The sequence below is a fragment of the Bos grunniens genome, chromosome 7 (genome assembly GCF_055505025.1).
Source record: "Bos grunniens cultivar Pamir isolate PY7600 chromosome 7, Bosgru_T2T1.0, whole genome shotgun sequence".
Classification (NCBI taxonomy): Eukaryota; Metazoa; Chordata; class Mammalia; order Artiodactyla; family Bovidae; genus Bos; species Bos grunniens.
The window spans coordinates 80483343-80501399 of record NC_141171.1 but is presented as its reverse complement, the minus strand read 5'-3'; the positions used below and the strand labels follow the sequence as shown (position 1 = coordinate 80501399).

At 50.4% G+C, this 18057-nt stretch overlaps 1 protein-coding gene across 3 annotated transcripts in view; it reads right to left on the bottom strand.

Annotated features, from left to right (window-relative positions):
- WWC1 (WW and C2 domain containing 1) overlaps window positions 1-18057 on the bottom strand; it is a 157498-nt gene that overhangs the window by 32479 nt on the left and 106962 nt on the right. For all 3 annotated transcript variants that reach the window (XM_086412786.1, XM_086412787.1, XM_086412785.1), the window contains 4 exons: window positions 16974-17047; window positions 12149-12391; window positions 4720-4809; window positions 3499-4028 (listed from right to left, as the gene is read on the bottom strand). In XM_086412786.1, the coding sequence (XP_086268912.1) occupies window positions 3499-4028; window positions 4720-4809; window positions 12149-12391; window positions 16974-17047 (937 nt within the window). The remainder of the gene's footprint in view (window positions 1-3498; window positions 4029-4719; window positions 4810-12148; window positions 12392-16973; window positions 17048-18057) is intronic.

Genomic DNA, 18057 nt, shown 5'->3' with positions numbered 1-18057 from the left:
TTTTAAGATGGTCCCACCAAAATCCTACTATCTCTGACCTTTACAGCAAGGTCCTGCGTGTTTTGGGGTGAAGGAAAGGGTGGCAGAGGAGTCTGTGTCTAACATCTCAGACTCCACAGGCAAACCACCTGGGTTCAAATCACACACTGCTTTATGACACTGGGACGCTGCTTTATTCCCTCTAGGCCCTGCATTCCCTATCTGTAAAATGGGGATAATAACACCTACTTTGTTGGGAAGACACAAGGAGATGATATAGAGAAATCTTTAGAGACTGGGGCAGGGGAAGGGCCCTAGAAACCCGTACTGCTATCCTTAGTTACTATGACTACCATTCCCATCACTACAGTGATGCCTTCCAGATCAATTCCTACACACTTGGGACAGTAACACAGACCCTGGGCCCTTGCGGGAGGACAAGAAGGGGAAGAAAGATTTAAGCACTGGCTCTCCTACTTGCCTATCCCACTGCACTCCTAAGTCAGCTCATCTCCCCTGCCCTTGACAGAGGCCCTCTGAAGTCTGTGACCTGGGACTCAGACTCAGCACACGCTGCACATTCCTTCCCTCCCCAAGTAATGGGCGCTGACAGTGTGCCAGGGCCGCTGCCAAGTTCAGAGCTGCCAAGATACAGGACAGCGCCTGACCTCCACGCAGCACAAGAAGGACAGCTTCAGGTGTTCCAACCTCAGGGCCAGCACTTCTGAGCACCTGCTGTGTGCCAGGCACATGGGTGGGGGATGGGGGTTGGGGGGTGCGCTGGCTGGCCTAGGGGATGGTGACCGTGAGCCTGGCAGAGGCCAAGGGGCCATCTGGGTGTGGCTTTCCCAGCCTGCATCCCACATCTGCAGCCCTGGAGCCCTCCTGCCTTCAGACCCACCCCGCTCCACCCTCCACAAAACCACTTAAGAAGATTAGTTTGTCTGCTGACTGAACAGTGGCACTAATCACATAACCTGCTTAGCGTCTGAGCTCAGCCTGGCAAGGCTTCTGGAGATGGCATGAAGAAATGCCGGCCTGGGACGTGAGCGGTCCCTGGCTCCCAAGCTGCACTGACGCTGTGGGGTGGGGGTGAGGTGGGCTGGGAGGTAGGGGAGGGGTTGCTCCCCACACCCCACTGGAGTCCCAGCATCCCTGATCCAGCTGATCACAGCCCTTAGACAGGGAGCACCGGGAACCCTTCTTGAGCCTCATTAGAGGTTCCGCCTGCAACCCCTCCTCTCCAGGGAACAATTTTCTGAAGCTTTCCACCTGCTGCAGTAGGAAGCCTGTTTTTATTTTTGTTTGAGAGGACTCGGCAAGACTGCCTTCCTGATGAGGGAGCCCCAGGGATCTCCCGGCTCTTCTTCTAAGGAAGTGGCTGGCATGCACCCAGCAGAGCCTTTAATTAACCAGGAAATCGTGTTGCTTCTCCCTTGCTCCCAGTGACCCTTGTAATCGAAGGAACTGATATTTCTGGGTGCTGCAGCTGCCCCTGCCCCCATTCCTGGAGCTGAGAGTGGTTGAGATTCTAGCTGGCTTCATGGGAGTCAGAAGCAGACCTTTGCCAACTAGGTGGTCCTGAGGCCAGTCCTGACTGTCCTGCCTTACCGCAGTGACGCTGACCTCAGACAAGTCACTTAACCTCACCGAGTCTCACGCCTTTCAGTCTGTAAGATGAGGATAAAATCAACACCCACCTCATAGTGTTGTTTTGAGGTTTACATGAATCAGTATGTGCAACAGTGCCTGTATCTTGTACACCTGAACTTAATAAATTATCCTGTTCAGTCCTGACTTTCATATGTGAGATGGGGTCAGTGAGCATCAGGGGTATCTTAGGAATAAATACACAGAGCTGCCTCATGTCCTAAGGGGACCACGGTGATAAAGAGGTTGGGCACTGGGGTCAGAAAAACCCAGATTCCAGTTCCCGCTTCCCCACCTGTTGGCAAGTGATAGCACCTCTCTGAGCCTCTGTCTTTCCATCTGTGAAATGGGTATAATGCTGCTGCTGCTGCTGCTGCTAAGTCGCTTCAGTCGTGTCCGACTCTGTGCGACCCCATAGACGGCAGCCCACCAGGCTCCCCCGTCCCTGGGATTCTCCAGGCAAGAACATTGGAGTGGGTTGCCATTTCCTTCCCCAACGCATGACAGTGAAAAGTGAAAGTGAAGTCGCTTAGTCGTGTCTGACTCCTAGCGACCCCATGGACTGCAGCCCACCAGGCCCCTCTGTCCATGGGATTTTCCAGGCAAGAGTACTGGAATGGGTTGCCATTGCCTTCTCTGGAAATGGGTACAATAGAAGTAGCCTATTTCACCATATCAAGCGCATTGCTCACCACATCAATGCACCCCAATAAATATTCACCATTATAATTTATTATGTGGTTGCTGTTACAGATGAAAATTTTTCTAATAAACCTTGGCTGTCATTATTGGCATCATCTTTTACTTTGAAGCTTCTGACCTGAATCTCAGTCTAGACTACAATGCCCTTTTTGACCTCATAACAGGAGTGATCTTTTGTCATTCCCTGGCTTCAATCACATGGATCCTTGCTGCAACTAGCATAAAATGTAAACTCCTTACCTTACACAATTTGTTCTCTGCCTGATTCTCTGCCTTGTTGGTGACCCCCTACCTTTGGTCTTTCTTGCAGCCCCTGTTTCAGCCTCAGACACTTTGCTCTTGCTTCTCTCAAGGCTGGCTCTTTCTCACTGTTCAAGTCACAGTTAAAATGTTGCCTTCCTTCACCACCCAGCCTGAAATGGCAGCCCTACTCCAACCTGAAAGGCTCCATCACACCCTGTTTTATTCTCCTCCTAAGTGCTTTCCCCTGATCTGCTTTTACAGTTATTATTTGTGCCTTCATTTGCATGCAGGCTTCATGCAACCAGGATCTTATCTGTCTTCCACACTGTATCCTCTAACTAACCCACATGGCCTATCTGTCCAATGAAAGAATGAATGAATCCATATCCACCCATTAAGACATAGTTTCCATAGGTACTTAGTATCTGTTGCATGAATGAACCCACCATGGAAAAACCCTTTGCTCAGGGTCTGCTGCTGCTGCTGCTAAATCGTGTCCGACTCTGTGCGACCCCATAGACGGCAGCCCACCAGGCTCCCCCGTCCCTGGGATTCTCTAGGCAAGAACACTGGAGTGGGTTGCCATTTCCTTCTCCAATGCATGAAAGTGAAAAGTGAAAGTGCAGTCGCTCAGTCGTGTCTGACTCTTAGCGACCCCATGGACTGCAGCCTACCAGGCTCCTCCGTCCATGGGATTTTCCAAGCAAGAGTACTGGAGTGGGGTGCCATTGCTCAGGGTCTAGATGACAGTAAACACGTAATAAATACCTACTGCATGAATGAATAAATCGATACACTGTGTACAGATCTGGTAGATAGAAAGCAGTAACTGTTGCCCGTAACTGTCACAATTATCACTGAGGTCAGAACTCGGTCCTGAGCACAGCCCCACCTCCCTCCCTCCTGGGATGCGGTGCTCTCTACCTTGGCCCAGCGGCTTGCCTTCCGGGCCGGGTTCCTCCAGCCGGTACCTCTCCCGCATGCTGCTACTGAGGCTCAGCTCACACAGAGCGGCACTCAGCTCGGGGTCTTCAAACTCCAGGTTGCTCAGGAAGGCTTCCCCAGCCAGGTCAGCGATGAGAGGCGAGCAGGGCGGGGACGGGGAGGAGAGCGAGGAGCGGGGGGACAGGGAGGTCATGGACTTGGGGGTGCCCGAGAGGGAGCGCAGGGCTTGCAGGCGGCCGCCCCCCTCCGCCTTCTGGGTCTTGGCCACTTCGTCCTCGTGGATGGTGGTGATGCAGCCAGAGGGCCGGAAGCCTGTGGCCCCCTCCAGGAGCAGGAATTCCACCTTGTTCTGCAGCTCCGAGTCCAGCTGCTCGAACGGGTCATAGTAGAGGTCGGTGAAGCTGGCCGAGGCGGAGGAGTCCAGGCTGGAGGCGGCCAGGGAGCCCCGGCTGGACGTGAGGGACCCCGGACTGCTGCCGGAGGACAGGCTCTGCATGCTGCCGGAGAGGCTGGAGCGGGGGGAATAGAGGACACTGAGCGGGTGGGCCTCCCGAAAGCTCCCCCGGAAAGCACTCAGGACACACTGTTTCACTGGACCCCCCGATGGTGCCCAGGGCAGACCGTGCACCCCTGCTTCACTGAAGGGGATATCCGGAGAAGGCCGGCAGAGTTGGGATTCGAACCCAACCCAGCTGCCTTCTGAGTCCACTTCCTCCTGTTTCTCAAACCTCCACCAGCTGCACTCCATTTTCCTATTTTTCCATATTTGAATCCAATGCCAAGTAATGAGGCTTAATATTTTTCTCCAAATCAACTCACTTTTTAAACATTAACATAGTTATCTTCAAAAGGAGCCTTTATATCCTAAGTGTAACTTGAAAAGCCCTGTCAACTGATAAAAATATCTGATGAAAACAAAATGTGATAAAATTCTGGCCACTCTGCCCAGCGAGGCCCCGGCCTGAAGCCAACCCCCTCTGTGTCGTGCAAGTTGGGTGGTAGGGGTGAGGGATGTGAACGAGACTCACTAGCACCCGACTGGGGCCTTGTGCACGCTGTCAGAAGGGGGAGGTGAAGGACCCTGCCCTGGGCCACATCTGTCCCAGCACAAACCCCCCTGGACCATCCATAGACCTGCTGTGCACTCAAGCATATCTGGCCATTCCCCGGGGAACACTTACCCCACTGCCCACCACTCACCTCTTCAGCTGGGAGTGCAGGGCCGCAACCTGCCGGGTGGCTTCCTCCAGCTCTCTCACCAGCTGGTTCCTCTTACTGTTTAACTTCAACCTGAAGGGAGCGAGAGAAGGCATGAGGGGGAAGCCCTGGGGGATCCAGCCTCCATCTCCCTGAGAGAGGAACCACAGGCATATACTCATGAAGATGTCCACAGACATACACACACACACCGGAACATCCTGGGAGCATTATACTATGCTGTTTGGAGAGATATGGTCTCTATGTACAATGTTATAGTAACTGCTATATGCATCACCTGCTATATACCAGGGGCTGACTAGGAAACTTATGTTGTTGTTCATTAGTCACTAAGTTGTGTCCGACTCTGCAACTCCATAGACTGTAGCCTACCAAGTGTCTCTGCCCATGGGATTTCTCAGGCAAGAATACTGGAGTGGGTTGCCGTTTCCTCTTCCAGGGGATCTTCCCGATTTAGGGATTGAACCTGTGTCTCCTGCACTGGCAGGAGGATTCTTCACTGAGGAGCCACCAGGGAAGCCCTGATATTGCCTTAAATCATTTGCACAATAACCCTTCTTGGTAAGAATTTTATTATCTCACTTTATGCATAGGGGAGCTGAGGCTCTTAGAGCTAAATAGTTTACTTAAAGCTAGAGAGTTAGTGGCAGAGTTAAGACTCCACCCAACCATCCCTTCCTGTGCTGCGCACAGGTGCGCAGAGAGAGAAGACCACGTGAAGATGTGTAGATGACCATGTGCAGACCCAGAATCCAAGGAGAGAGGCCTCAGAAAAAACAACCCTGCCAACACCTTGACTTTGGACTTCTGGCTTCCAGGACTCTGCAGAAATACTTAATACATTTTTGTTGCTGAAGTCACCCCATGCGTAGTATGCTGGTTTGGCAGCCCTAACAAACAAATGCACCATCTTAGGGCAAAATATAAAGGGGACAAAAAAAGGTAGGGTCCACGACCAAGCTCTGAGTCTAAACAGCATCTCAAGGCTGAACAGGCAAGAAGCAGTCAGCAAAGGAGCTTGAGAGAATGGTTCCAGAGCGCCTGGGGAAGATCCTGGTGAGTGTGATGGAGCATCACAGAGCCCGGGAGCAAAGGCCTGCACCCAGGCCTGCTGACAATGATGCTCAGTTCTGCAACTCCCTTCCTGAGGGCAAAATCCTTGGGTTTTTATTTTTATTTTTTTGGCTGGTACAGTGCAGCTTGTGGGATTTTAGTTCCCCAACTAGGGATCAAATCCAGACCCTTTTAGTAGTGAAAGTGTGGAGACCTAACCACTGAACAGTCAGGGAACTCCTGGGCTCAGGAATATGCATCTCTTCTTTTTTTTTTTTGGCCATGCCACTCAGCATGTGGGATCTTAGTTCCCTGACCAGGGATTGAACCCAGGCCTCAGCAGGGAAAGTGCCAAGTCCTAACCATTGGTCCACCAGGGAATTCCCTGGAATCTGCATCATTATTACCTATCCAGGTGACTTTGTGGCACACTGCGGTTTCCAAGTTGCTTCACTAGCTGGGGATTGTAAAGCAGGAGTTGTGCCTCTCTCCAGCCCCGAGCACGGTGCCCACAACATGGACGTGTTTGAAAAGGCGTCACTGAAGGGACGACTCCTCCCCAGCTGACACGGGGAAAGCTCCTTTGAGCTCCTGAAAAGACCCAGACGTTCAATCTCCCTTGGGACTCCTCTGGTGGCCCAGAGGTTAAGAAGCCACCCACCAATGTAGGGGACTGCAGAGCAACCGAGTCTATGTGCCACAACTACTGAGCCCAGTCTCTAGATACAGCTCGTGCTCTGCAACGAGAGCAAAGAGAAGCCACCCACATGAGAAGCCAGAATGAAGAGCAGCCCCTGTTCGCTGCAACTAGAGAAAGCCCGGGTGCAGTGGTGAAGACCCAGCACAGCCAAAAAGTAAATAATGAATTAAAAAATTATCTCCCTGGACGGATCTTCATATCCCCTTATGCCATCCTACTGGACGAGGAATGACTGACTCATTGCTCCCAAAGCACAGCCAACCCAGCCTGGGGCCTGAGAGAAAGAGTTCATTCCCATGGAAAAACTAACCATGCCATCCCTCCACCGACACGCCCCAGGACCCCAACACAGGCCCTGCCATGAAGACCAGAGACACAACTGGAAAGTGATGAGAGATGGGCAGGATCTGTCACTGGGGAGCTGGGTTGTGGAATTACAGAAAAGACCATGGGAACAGCGGGCGTAGTGGCCTCGGCATGGTTCTTGGCCGGTTCAACCCCTGGCGCTGTTATTCCAGAGTCCTGCCTAGGGCTGGGGGTTGGGGCAGACAGCAGGCCAGCAGATGGAGCCAGTAATGAACAAAAGCCCAGTTTTCAATGGAATGGACAAGACTGTGGAATGTGGCCCTCTATAAGAGGAAGACCTTGAAAGGGTGTGAGGTCTGGGCTGGGTGGGGGCAGGGGGGGGGTCAAGGCACAGCTGGGGGTCACCATTTCTACCTCTGTTTTCCTCTCCTCTGGGAGGAGACCACAGCACATGCACTAGAAGTAAACGCAGGTTCCGGCCCCCCCGGAGGCCCAACTGGAGGCTTAGGGGCCTGGGAGCCAGGTGGCCTTGACTTCTTAAGCACAGGGGTGTCGCCACCAGTAACAGCATGCAGGTGCTGAGGCTGCCTCCCAGAGGCAATGGCCTCGGTGGCCATATGGCGTTTGCGTGTGATGCCCGGCACATGCTGTGAGGCCAAGGACGCATCAAGCATGGAAGCACGCAGAGGACCCAGAGGGTGGGGCTGGAATCCCCACAAGCTGCAGCTCAGCACCTGGGGCGCTGGTTAAAAATGCAAGAGCCTGGGCTGTGGCTCAGGTCTGGGGAGTTAGGCCCTGGGGTGGGGGCAGAGATCCCACCCTAACAGGCACTGCAGCTCTCTGCAGTGGTGGGGAGGGTCCACAGGAAGGGAGGTGGGAGTAGGGGGTAGGAGAGGGGGTGTTGGGGGGAGGTCCGTGCTTCTCACCGATTCCTGATTGGGGTTTGGCAGACCCTGTGGTGTGCTGTTCCTGGACGTGTCTCTTTCTGGCCTAATCAAATCCACCTTGAACAGAGAGGCTGTTGTGTGCAGGTGAGGAGTACAATTGTCGTTCAGTCGCCAAGTCGTATATGACTCTTTGAGATCCCATGGACTGCAACATACCAGGCCTTCCCATCCTTCACTATATCCCAGAGTTCACTCAAACTCATGTCCATTGAGTCGGGGACACCACCCAACCATTTCATCCTCTGCCCCACTTAAAAAAATTTTTTTTAATTTATTTATTTGACTGTGCCAAGTCTTAGTTGTGGCATGTGGGATCTTCAATCTTTGTTGCGGCATCCAAACTCTTAGTTGTGGCATGTGGGGTCTAGTTCCCTGACCAGGGATCAAACAAGGGTCCCTGCATTGGGAGCCCAGAGTCTCAGCCACTGGGAAGTCCTCTCTGTCCCACTTAACTAGAGAGAGAAGAAACAGTGGAGCGTGGCTTCCCTGGAGGCTCAGTGGTAAAGAATCCAGTGTAGGAAACACAAGAGATATTGGTTCAATCCCCAGGTCGGGAAGATCCCCTGGAGAAGGAAACGGCAACCCACTCTAGTATTCTTGCCTAGAAAATTCTATGGACAGAGGAGCCTGGTGGATTACAGTCCACAGGGTTGCAAAGAGTCGGACACGAATTTAGCAACTGACATGCATGCCTGAGAAACAAAAAGAGAAAGAAACCTAGAGAACAAGAGAGTCAGAAGATGAACGCAGACAGTCAGGGGGCTGGAGGCAAAGAACACAGATGAAAACTTATGGGTGGGCTTTCTCCTCTCTTTCCTGCAGGGGCTCAAGCCATCAGTCCTGTCCTTCCCAAGGCTTTCCCCTGGCTTCTCTCTGTGTGACCCAGGGGACCCTGCTCTCTGGGACCTCGAGTCGGCCGCTCAGCAGTTGCCGTGGACTGGAGGTTCTGGCTTCCCTGGATGGACTGTGTGAACTCACTGTTCCAGGAGAGCAGTCAGACCTTTGAAAGATGATGCTGAAGGCAACAATGAAAGGTCTTCTAAGAGGGCAGCAGCCTGGGTAGTAATCCCGGCTCTGTGCCTCCGTGATATCGGGTGAGCCTCAGTTTCCTCATCTATGAAACGAAGATTAATCTCAGGGTTGCTGGGAGGCTTAGCTGAGATGATGTAGGTTACAGAATCTGGTACATAAAGGTAACTTTTACATGTAGTATACGCTTCCCAGGTGGCACTAATGGTCAAGAACCCACCTGTCAGTGCAGGAGACTCTTAAAAGACGCAGTTCGATCCCTGGGTTGGGAAGATCCCCTGAAGGAGGGCATGGCAACCTACTCCAGTATTCTTGCCTGGAGAATCCCATGGACAGAGGAGCCTGGCAGGCAACAGGCTATAGGATCACAAAGAGTCAGACATGACTGAGCGACTAACACTTTCACTTTAGGGAGTTCTAAGAGCATATCCAATCCAAGTTTCAAGAAACTGAAATTATTAGAGAAGAGCCTCAGTTCACAATCTGGTCTAACCACCGGCCTTCAGAATATATAAATATTTATATAGAATGTAATTATCTTGTTTTTTTCCCCCTATTAGGCAGTTGAAGTCCATACGGTCAATGACTTGCTCAAGGTCAGTGGTAGGAAGGGTATTTCTACTGACCTACCAAGCAGACGGATCTGTTCTTTTCAGCTGCTGGCTGTGAGCATGATGAATAGCTGAGGGCTTCCCAGTGATAGCTGGAGGGTCTTGGAGCAAGTCAGGAACCCAGAGGACCGGCAGACACATTAGGAGATACATGCAGAGGCCTGTAAGGGTCTGCTCAGGTTGGCTAACCATTTATTCTTTCAAATGACACTAAAGTCAAAAAGGCGTCTTGTCAGAGGCCTCGTCCCCAAGCTGCACAGCCATGGGGAAAGTAGGACAGGGCCTTGGCACTAAAGGAGATTTCTAGGAGGCGCTTCCTAGGGCTATAAACCACCAGCTCCTGAAGCCCTTTTCTCCTCCTCCCACCTGCCTGGTGGTGTGTCAGCAATCAGCCGCTCCTCCCAGGAGAAGGAAAAGGTGAGAAAAGTGACACATCCCTGCGAATAGTTCTGACAAGGGGCTTGGTGGGGAAAGCTTTCCCACCTCTGACAGTCACTGGACTCTTTGATGTGCTTATAGGAGGCCAGGCAGAGGCAGGTCAACTTCACCCATCTGGCACCCTGCCATATGCAGATAGCGCTCACTCAGTTACCAGGGTGAGGCTGAAGCAGGGTGCCTTCGCACAGAGGAGGCTCCCTGAAAGCATCCTAGCCCCCATCACAGGGTGATACAGAGAGCACAGCTGGGCACCGAGGACACCGGGCCTCCTGCCACTGGCCCAGACAGCTTCATCTGCTTTATAAACGGGGCTTCTGCCTCTGAGTACACTGGAAAGAGGAATACCCCTGCTCATCCCTTCCCCTCTTGCCCATGCCCACCCCACAACAAGTTTGAAAACCACCATCTTCAATTCTGGGCTTCCCCCGTGGCTCAGACAGTAAAGAATCTGCCTGCGATGCGGGAGACCTGGGTTCGATCCCTGGGTTGGGAAGATCCCTTGGAGGAGGGCATGGCAATCCACTCCAGTATTCTTGCCTGGAGAATCCCACGGATAGAGGAGCCCGGTGGGCTACAGTCCATGGGTCACAAAGAGTCGGACACAACTGAGCGACTAAGCACAGTACGTCTTTAACTGTAGCTCCTTAATGGCAGGTGGTGGTGGTGGTGGTTTAGTCACTAAGACATGTCCGACTCTTGCGAACTGTAGCTTGCCAAGCTCCTCTGAATATTCATTGGAAGGACTGATGCTGCATATTCCTGAATATTCATTGGAAGGACTATTCATTCCTGAATATTCACTGGAAGGACTGATGCTCAAGCTGAACCTCCAATACTTTGGCCACCTGATGCAAAGAGCTGACTCATTAGAAGAGACCCTGATGTTGAGAAAGACTGAAGGCAGGAGGAGAAGGGGACGACAGAGGACGAGACGGTTGGATGACGTCACCAACTCAATGGACATGAGTTTCAGCAAGCTCCGGGAGGTGGTAAAAGACAGGGAAGCTTGGCATGCTACAGTCCATTCCATGGGGTGGCAAAACACTGGACATGACTGAGCGACTAAACAACAGGCTCCTCTGTCCACAAGATTAAGGGCAGAGACTTTGTCCAATAAAGTCTGCTGCCAAAAAAAAAAAGTGAAAATAACTGAATACACTTTAAGAGTATCAGAGCAGAGATCATGACCTATTCACTTCTGAATCCTCCAAATTGCGTTGCATGCAAAATATGTGCCACAAAACATCTCTTGCATGAATGGAGAAGCTGGGGATTGAAGAACCACCTGCAAGACTGTGAACACAGAGATGTGCTCTGTGTAGTATGGGTGTGGAGGCTGGTGAGACACTAAAAGATTAAAGTCTGTTGTGGCTCAGCTGGTAAAGAATCTGCCTGCAATGCAGGAGGCCTGGGTTTGATCCCTGGATTGGGAAGATCTCCCGGAAAAGGGAAAGGCTACCCACTCCAGTATTCTGGCCTGGAGAATTTCATGGACTGTCTATGGGGTTGCAAAGAGTCGGACACGACTGAGCGACTTTCACTATACAGTCTAAACCGGAGAATGTAAACCAGTGGCTTTCATGTTAAATCAAGCCCACAGATGAAGCTAATTTAGCCTCTAGGGTATTAAAAATTGTTTTGGATTAGTTGCCAATATTGAAAAAAAATCAAAAAAACTCTTTTCTTGAAAAATGGGGCCTCTAGCAGCCTGGGGCCTGTACTCACCTCCTGGAGGCTGCAGACAACACCTGGGGTCTGTGCACTGCAGTCTAACATGGCCCATGGCCAAGTGGCCTCTGGCATTTATATCACCTGCTTGACCCCTATAAGCATCTCAGTTTGCAAGCCCCATCTAAACCAGTGTTTTTCAAACTGCAAATTGCAATTCCTTAGCACGGGGCAAAACCAATTTAGTGGGCCACGACCGGTGTGAAGAGAGACGCAATATAAAAGAAAGTATCGGAGGACTCTCGCACAGAAAGACTACGCACTGTTTCATGAAACTTTTGTCTATTCGGTAATAATGCGTGAGTCACTGTCACAAAGCTGGAGAACAACTGCTGTAAATTACATAGAGCTTATCTCAGAAGAACATTTCTGAAAATCTGCATGTGAGCAGACGTTTTAGTAATGTGATTCCCTCTGGTAAAATTTTGGGATGGTTGGTTGGTGAGTCACTTCCCTACATTTGCTATTCTGGAAAGTGATGAGTTCTCTAAACTGTGCTCTCAGAGTGGAGCCCGGGCGTCCCAGGTTGTCCCTCTCGCTGAGGGGCTGGAGCATGACCAGCAGCAGGCAAGGGCCCCGTGCCCCCAGCCCAGCCCCACCTCTCGGTCAGCGCCTTGCTCTGGGTGTCCCGGGCCGCCTGCAGGTCCTTCTCCAGCCGCTTGCGGGCCATCTCCAGCTGCTCCACCTCCCCTTGGGTCCACTTCCGGGGGCTGATGAAGCGCATCTCCTTCAGTAGCTCCTCCTTCTCGTTGATGAGGATCAGCCGGTCCCTCTCAGAGTCGAGCACTCCAGGCCAGGCCTCGCTGTCCAGCTTGGCGAGCTGGATCTTCAGGTTGGCAATCCTGTGGGCCAAGAGGGTGAGCATTGACCGGTGTGCTCAGCGGCAACCCAGGAGCAGCGGGACAGACTGTGTTGCCAAGGTTACATGGTTTGAGGAGCACTGCCACTCTCAGAGCATCCTCTTTGACCCTGACTGGATTCCTTTTGATCAGCGTGTGGTCTCAAGGAACAGATTTTTATCTAACAAACACACGCGATGCCTACCACATGCCAATCCTGGCTCAGCAGGGAAGGGAGGTAGAGGCAGTGTCCTTGCCCTGAGGGACACGAAGCCTGATAGAACAGAAGTGGATCCGTCACCAGGCAATAGCCTCCTACCGCTAGCTATGTGCCCTCGGGCAAGTTGCTTCGTCACTCTGCAGGGAACACCACCACCTCCTTCCTTGTGGGGTAACGGTTGCAGGTTTTAGGACATAATTCATAAAATATCCAAGCGCAATATCTGGCACACACTAAACCAGCACTCAATGAATTCTTCTGCTGCTACTGCGCTCGCTCCCTGGTTTAACCACTTCTCACGTGTGTAATGTGGGGCACACTCCCTGAGCCTTGCATAGAAGGAAACAGTTACTTCTGCATCAGAATTGGTGTGAAAATGAGCAATTATGTGTTCTGTGTGTCTGGCACGTAAGTGCTGAAACAATGGCAGTCACGGGCCCTCTATGATGACAGCAAACACTGCCATTGCCACCCTGGTGTTCTCAGTCCAGAGGGTAGTGGCAGCACCTGTGAACAGCTGCACACTTGAGGTCAGAGGCTGCCTGTTAGAGTCTTGGCTCCGACTTTCTTAAGAAATCATTCAGGTGACACAAGCTGCTAGCACAGTGGCCGGTACACTGCAGGCCATTAAGAAGTGTTACGGGAAGGAGACTCAGTATCCTCATCTGTGGGCTTCCCAACTGGCACGAGGGTAAAGAACCTGCCTGAATGCAAGAGACCTGAGAGACGCAAGTTCAATCCCCTGGGTGGCGAAGATCCCCTGGAGGAGGGCATGGCAACCACTCCAGTATTCTTGCCTGGAGAATCCCAGGGACAGAGGAGGCTGATGGGCTACAGTCTGTGGGGTCATAAACAGTTGGACACGACCGAAATGACAGAGCACACACACACACATCCTCATCTGTAAGGTGGGGATGATACTGGTGCCTGCGAGGTGAGTTGTGAGGACCAAACAAAAACATATCACTAAGAGCTCTTTACACAGATGTACGTGAACCCTTTTAAAATTAATATATTTTTTAAAAAATTGGAACAATCCATTCCATTAAAGAGGACTTGAAAAAGAAAAAAAGAGCTCTTTATACAAGGCCATGTGCTACATAGATATTCGGTATGATTATCATTGGATCAAATTAAAATTCACAGTATTGCTAAGAGTATTGCTACAAATACTTAAAAACAATCATGTGATTCTTTAGGATTTAGTCTTTGCAAAGTGTTTTTTTAAAAGCTATCACTACCAGGCTCCTCTGACCATGGGATTCTCCAGGCAAGAATACTAGAGTGGGTAGCCATTCCCTTCTCCAGGGGAATCTCCTCCACCCAGTGATGGAACCCACATCTTCTGCATTGCAGGTGGATTCTTTACCATCTGAGCCACCAGGGAAGCCCCTTCACCGTCCTACCCTGGGGTGGACAGGACCTGATGGTAATCCTGTGGGGCAGGTAGCCAGAGAGGATGCGGTTCCCCTACGACTGCAGGTCATACACATGACCAGTATTTGTTGGGGTCCCAGGCCTCCAGACCCTCAGTTCAATCTTCCCTGCAAACAGTGTGGCCAAATTCTTATTTTACCAAAAACATTGTTGGAGATGAGACCTCCAGGGTGTGTAGTGAGAAGTTCACAGAGAACCACATATACATTTGCTCCTTCCCAGCCAAGTGTCTCAGCAGGGACTCTTAGAGTGAATTAATCTTAATCCCATACTCACATATACAGCAGTCCACCAAAGCCAGCTTTGGGATAACTGTAGCTGTTATCCAGCCAACTGCTTGAGAATAGGGTGCTATGGCTAAGTCAGGGGGTGGGAGTGGGGGCTCTACTACACACAGGAAATTGAAGGGGTGACTGATGCTTTTTTTGTCCTAAATCCACCAGAGTCAATCTCTGTATTTTTAAAACATATATTAAAAGTCTTTATTGATTTTTTTTAAATAATATTGCTTCTGTTTTATGTTTTATCTTTTGGCCAAGAGGCATGTGGGGTCTTAGCTCCCTGGCCAGAGACCAAACCTGCAGCCAATGCATTGGAAAGACCAAGTCCTAACCACTGGACCACCAGAAAAGTCCTTTAAAAATTTTTTATTTCAGTATAGTTGCTTTACAACATGGCAGTAGTTTCTGCTACATAGAAAAATGAATCAACTATATATATACACCAGAGAAGGCAATGGCACCCCACTCCAGTACTCTTGCCTGGAAAATCCCATGGATGAAGGAGCCTGGCAGGCTGCAGTCCATGGGGTCGCTAAGAGTCAGACACGACTGAAGTGACTTAGCAGCAGCAGCATACATATACACATATCCCCTGTTTTTTTTTTTTTTTCTTCCCTTTTAGGTCCCTAATTGAATGTTTTCTTGAAGGTCACACATGACCAAACTTGGCAGCAATCAGACCTTGCGTTACAGCCACCTACCCTCCCTGCCTCAAGTCCCACAGCCTTTGCTTCCCCATTCAGCAGGCTACTTTATTCTTTGTCCTTAAACCACTTTCAGGTGAAAGAGGAGGCACAAAGTTGGATAAAGGTAGATGAGTCAGAAAGCTCTGTAATGAGAAGTTTAGTGGTGCAGCCCTAAAGGAAAGATTCAAGCCCTTTCATTTCTCCATAACTGATCATCTAAGATAGCCACCACTGCAAACTGGAATATATACAGAGTTCAGAGGGGCCAGGAAGTGGTTGTCCAGAGCAGAAGTCGTGCTGTTCTGCGGGCCCTCCAGGGGGAGCTGAAATAGTGCACGGGGTGTGCTTTTCCCCACCTGAACAGTATCCACTTTCTGCTTCTTTTGTTAACAATATTCCAAGTTTTCTTTGGGAAATCGACATGTCCCCCCATACTTTCAGGTCACTTGGTTCCCACAGAGCTGACCTCAGTCCCCTTCCTATAGTCGGGCACATGACTCATGTCTGGACCTTCAGAGAATTCCAGTTCCTCCCACCCTGAGACAATGACTGGCTCTCCCAGAAAAGCCAATGAGTCTCAATCCCAAAGTTTTGTAAAACTGTATGGGGAAGGTAGGTCCTATTTCTGCTGGGGTTGCTAGCCTGGCAGTATGTAAGTCTAGAAGAGCAGGGGTCATTTTTTGCTTTGACAGAAAAACCTGTCAACACAAAGGCAAGCAGGAAGGAGAAAAGGAGACTGAGTCTATGTAACATCATTTGAAACTCTGGATCCAGCTGTGCCTGAAGCTAGATTACCCCTGCACTTTGGCATTCAATAAGCCTATGAATTCCCTTTCTTGCTTCCAGTTTCTACAGGATTCCTGTCATTACCTCCAAGGGTTTCTGCATTGTTGGCAGAGGGGCAGGGCTGGGTACCACCACAGTCTCCCTGGCCTGACTTAGAATGTCCATGGGGTGGGCCATGTAGCCTAAGGAGGAATGGATGCAATGTGCTTGGTTTCATTTACCATCAGACCTTGTGAGTTCTTTCTTAGAAATATAGGCTCAGTGTATAGGAAGACCATGGACCGTCCAGTTCAGATTCTGAATCTACCTTGAAAAGTCATGAAACATCTTAGATCTTACTTTTCTCTTAACATGGAGAGAATATGAGATAAGCTATGCTATAAGGTTGCTTTTAAAATTGATGAGTATACACTGTCTGGACCGTTACAGATTCTCTAAGAATATCAGCTTTGATTACTATTTTATTTGCAGTTGCTGCTGCTGCTGCTAAGTCGCTTAAGTCGTGTCCGACTCTGTGCGACCCCATGGACTGTAGCCCACCAGGCTTCTCCGTCCATGGGATTCTCCAGGTAAGAACGCTGGAGTGGGTTGCCATTTCCTTCTCCATTATTTGCAGTAGTGGAACCCAATTACCTAGGATTCTGTGAAGTCACAGAATATCTAAAGTCCCTGGTGTCTACACAGTTTAAAAACACAGCTTGTTCCCAGTTGGGCAGGAGACACTGAAACGGGTAGTATCAGTAATCTTTTTAGCCTGTTGCTAAAACCCCAGCTGTGCTCTTTCGCACACAACTATTTACATGATTGTTGGTAAGCCTTGATTTTAGAGGTTGATTTTTAGGCAGACAAGTGGGAAGATTACTAGGTTTGAGGTTTAAAGTATGGTTCAAAGCATAGTTGCACTCTTTATCTAAGCGTCCCTGGTTCAGTCATTTCCAGAATTTCAGAGAAGACTAAAGTATGAAGATGATAATACTCACCTTCACAATCTTTGTGAGGATTAAACACCATGAAATGTGTAAAAAGCAGGCACAGAGCAGACAGGCTACAATGGTACTGGGTTGGCCAGAAAGTGTTTGGATTTTAAGTACTTACAGAAAAACCTGAACAAACGTTTTGGCCAACCAGTTATTATTGGGGGGCCATCCTGCCCCTAGACCCCAGCCTCTAATTACCTTCTCTTGGCCTCTTCGTATCGAAGGCGCAATCTGACCTTCTCCGCCAACTGATTGTTGCTGCTGGTACCGAACTGGAGGAAAGAACAGGTCAGGAATTACATGGTTATGGTGGCCAGGGCTGAGCTGGGTTTCGGGGGCTCCTGAGAGACTTGACAGCTTGTGTGGGAAGGAGCTAAAAATAGTACCCAATTATTGAGCTGGCTGCGGGAATCGCAGGGAAGCTAGTTAGGAGAAAAACATTTTCTTTCCTTCAGGCCTGGGAAGAGCCCCCAAAGCACACATTTATCACTTTAAGAAGAGAAGCCGAGGGCTCGGAATATCATCTTGCAGCCCCAAAAGGCTTGGAGTTCATTCAGGTGGTAGGAGCGTGGTGAACCGCTGGCCAGGAGGAGACAGGCACGGCCACCACACGAGAAAGCCACGCTGGGCCCGCTGGGGAGGGCTCCACCACACTCAGGGGGCCTGCAGCCCGCAGTGCAACAGCGAGTGACAAGAGTGTCCTAGAGCTTGGAAGAAGGCACACGGTTCCTTCACAAATGCTTCACCACAGGTGGCTTGTGGCTGGACAATGGGTGGTGTGAAGATGGAGGGGGCAGCCCCGTTGGCCATGCCAGTCTGTCAAACAACTCCGAGGCTCACCCCATCAGACATGAATGGAGCTTCTCCTCACAAGTGGGAATACGACTGTGGAGACCCCATGGAAGAGCATTTAGGCATGGAGGCTCGTTCATTCAATGTCATCTGCTCCAAGAAAAAAGCTCTTCTAAGTTACGGATTGCCATGGGTCAGTCCTGCTCTGAGGCTTTCAGGAGCGATGTCTGGACAGCACTTGCACTATTCATTACTCTAACCAGGGCTAAGCTTTTGAACTGGGAGGCGAGCAGCTGTCTGAAAGCCACATGCATTGGTCTGGGGTGAACAGGAGGGAACTATCTTCTGTTTCTCAGCTGGTGAGAGGAACACAGAATGGCGATGCTAATCAGCACAAGGAGAAAGACCTGAGAAAGACCCTTCAAACATGCTTTCTATGCAGCATCTAGAGATGCATTCCTGGGACCAGCAGTCAGAGCTGGCTACCCCT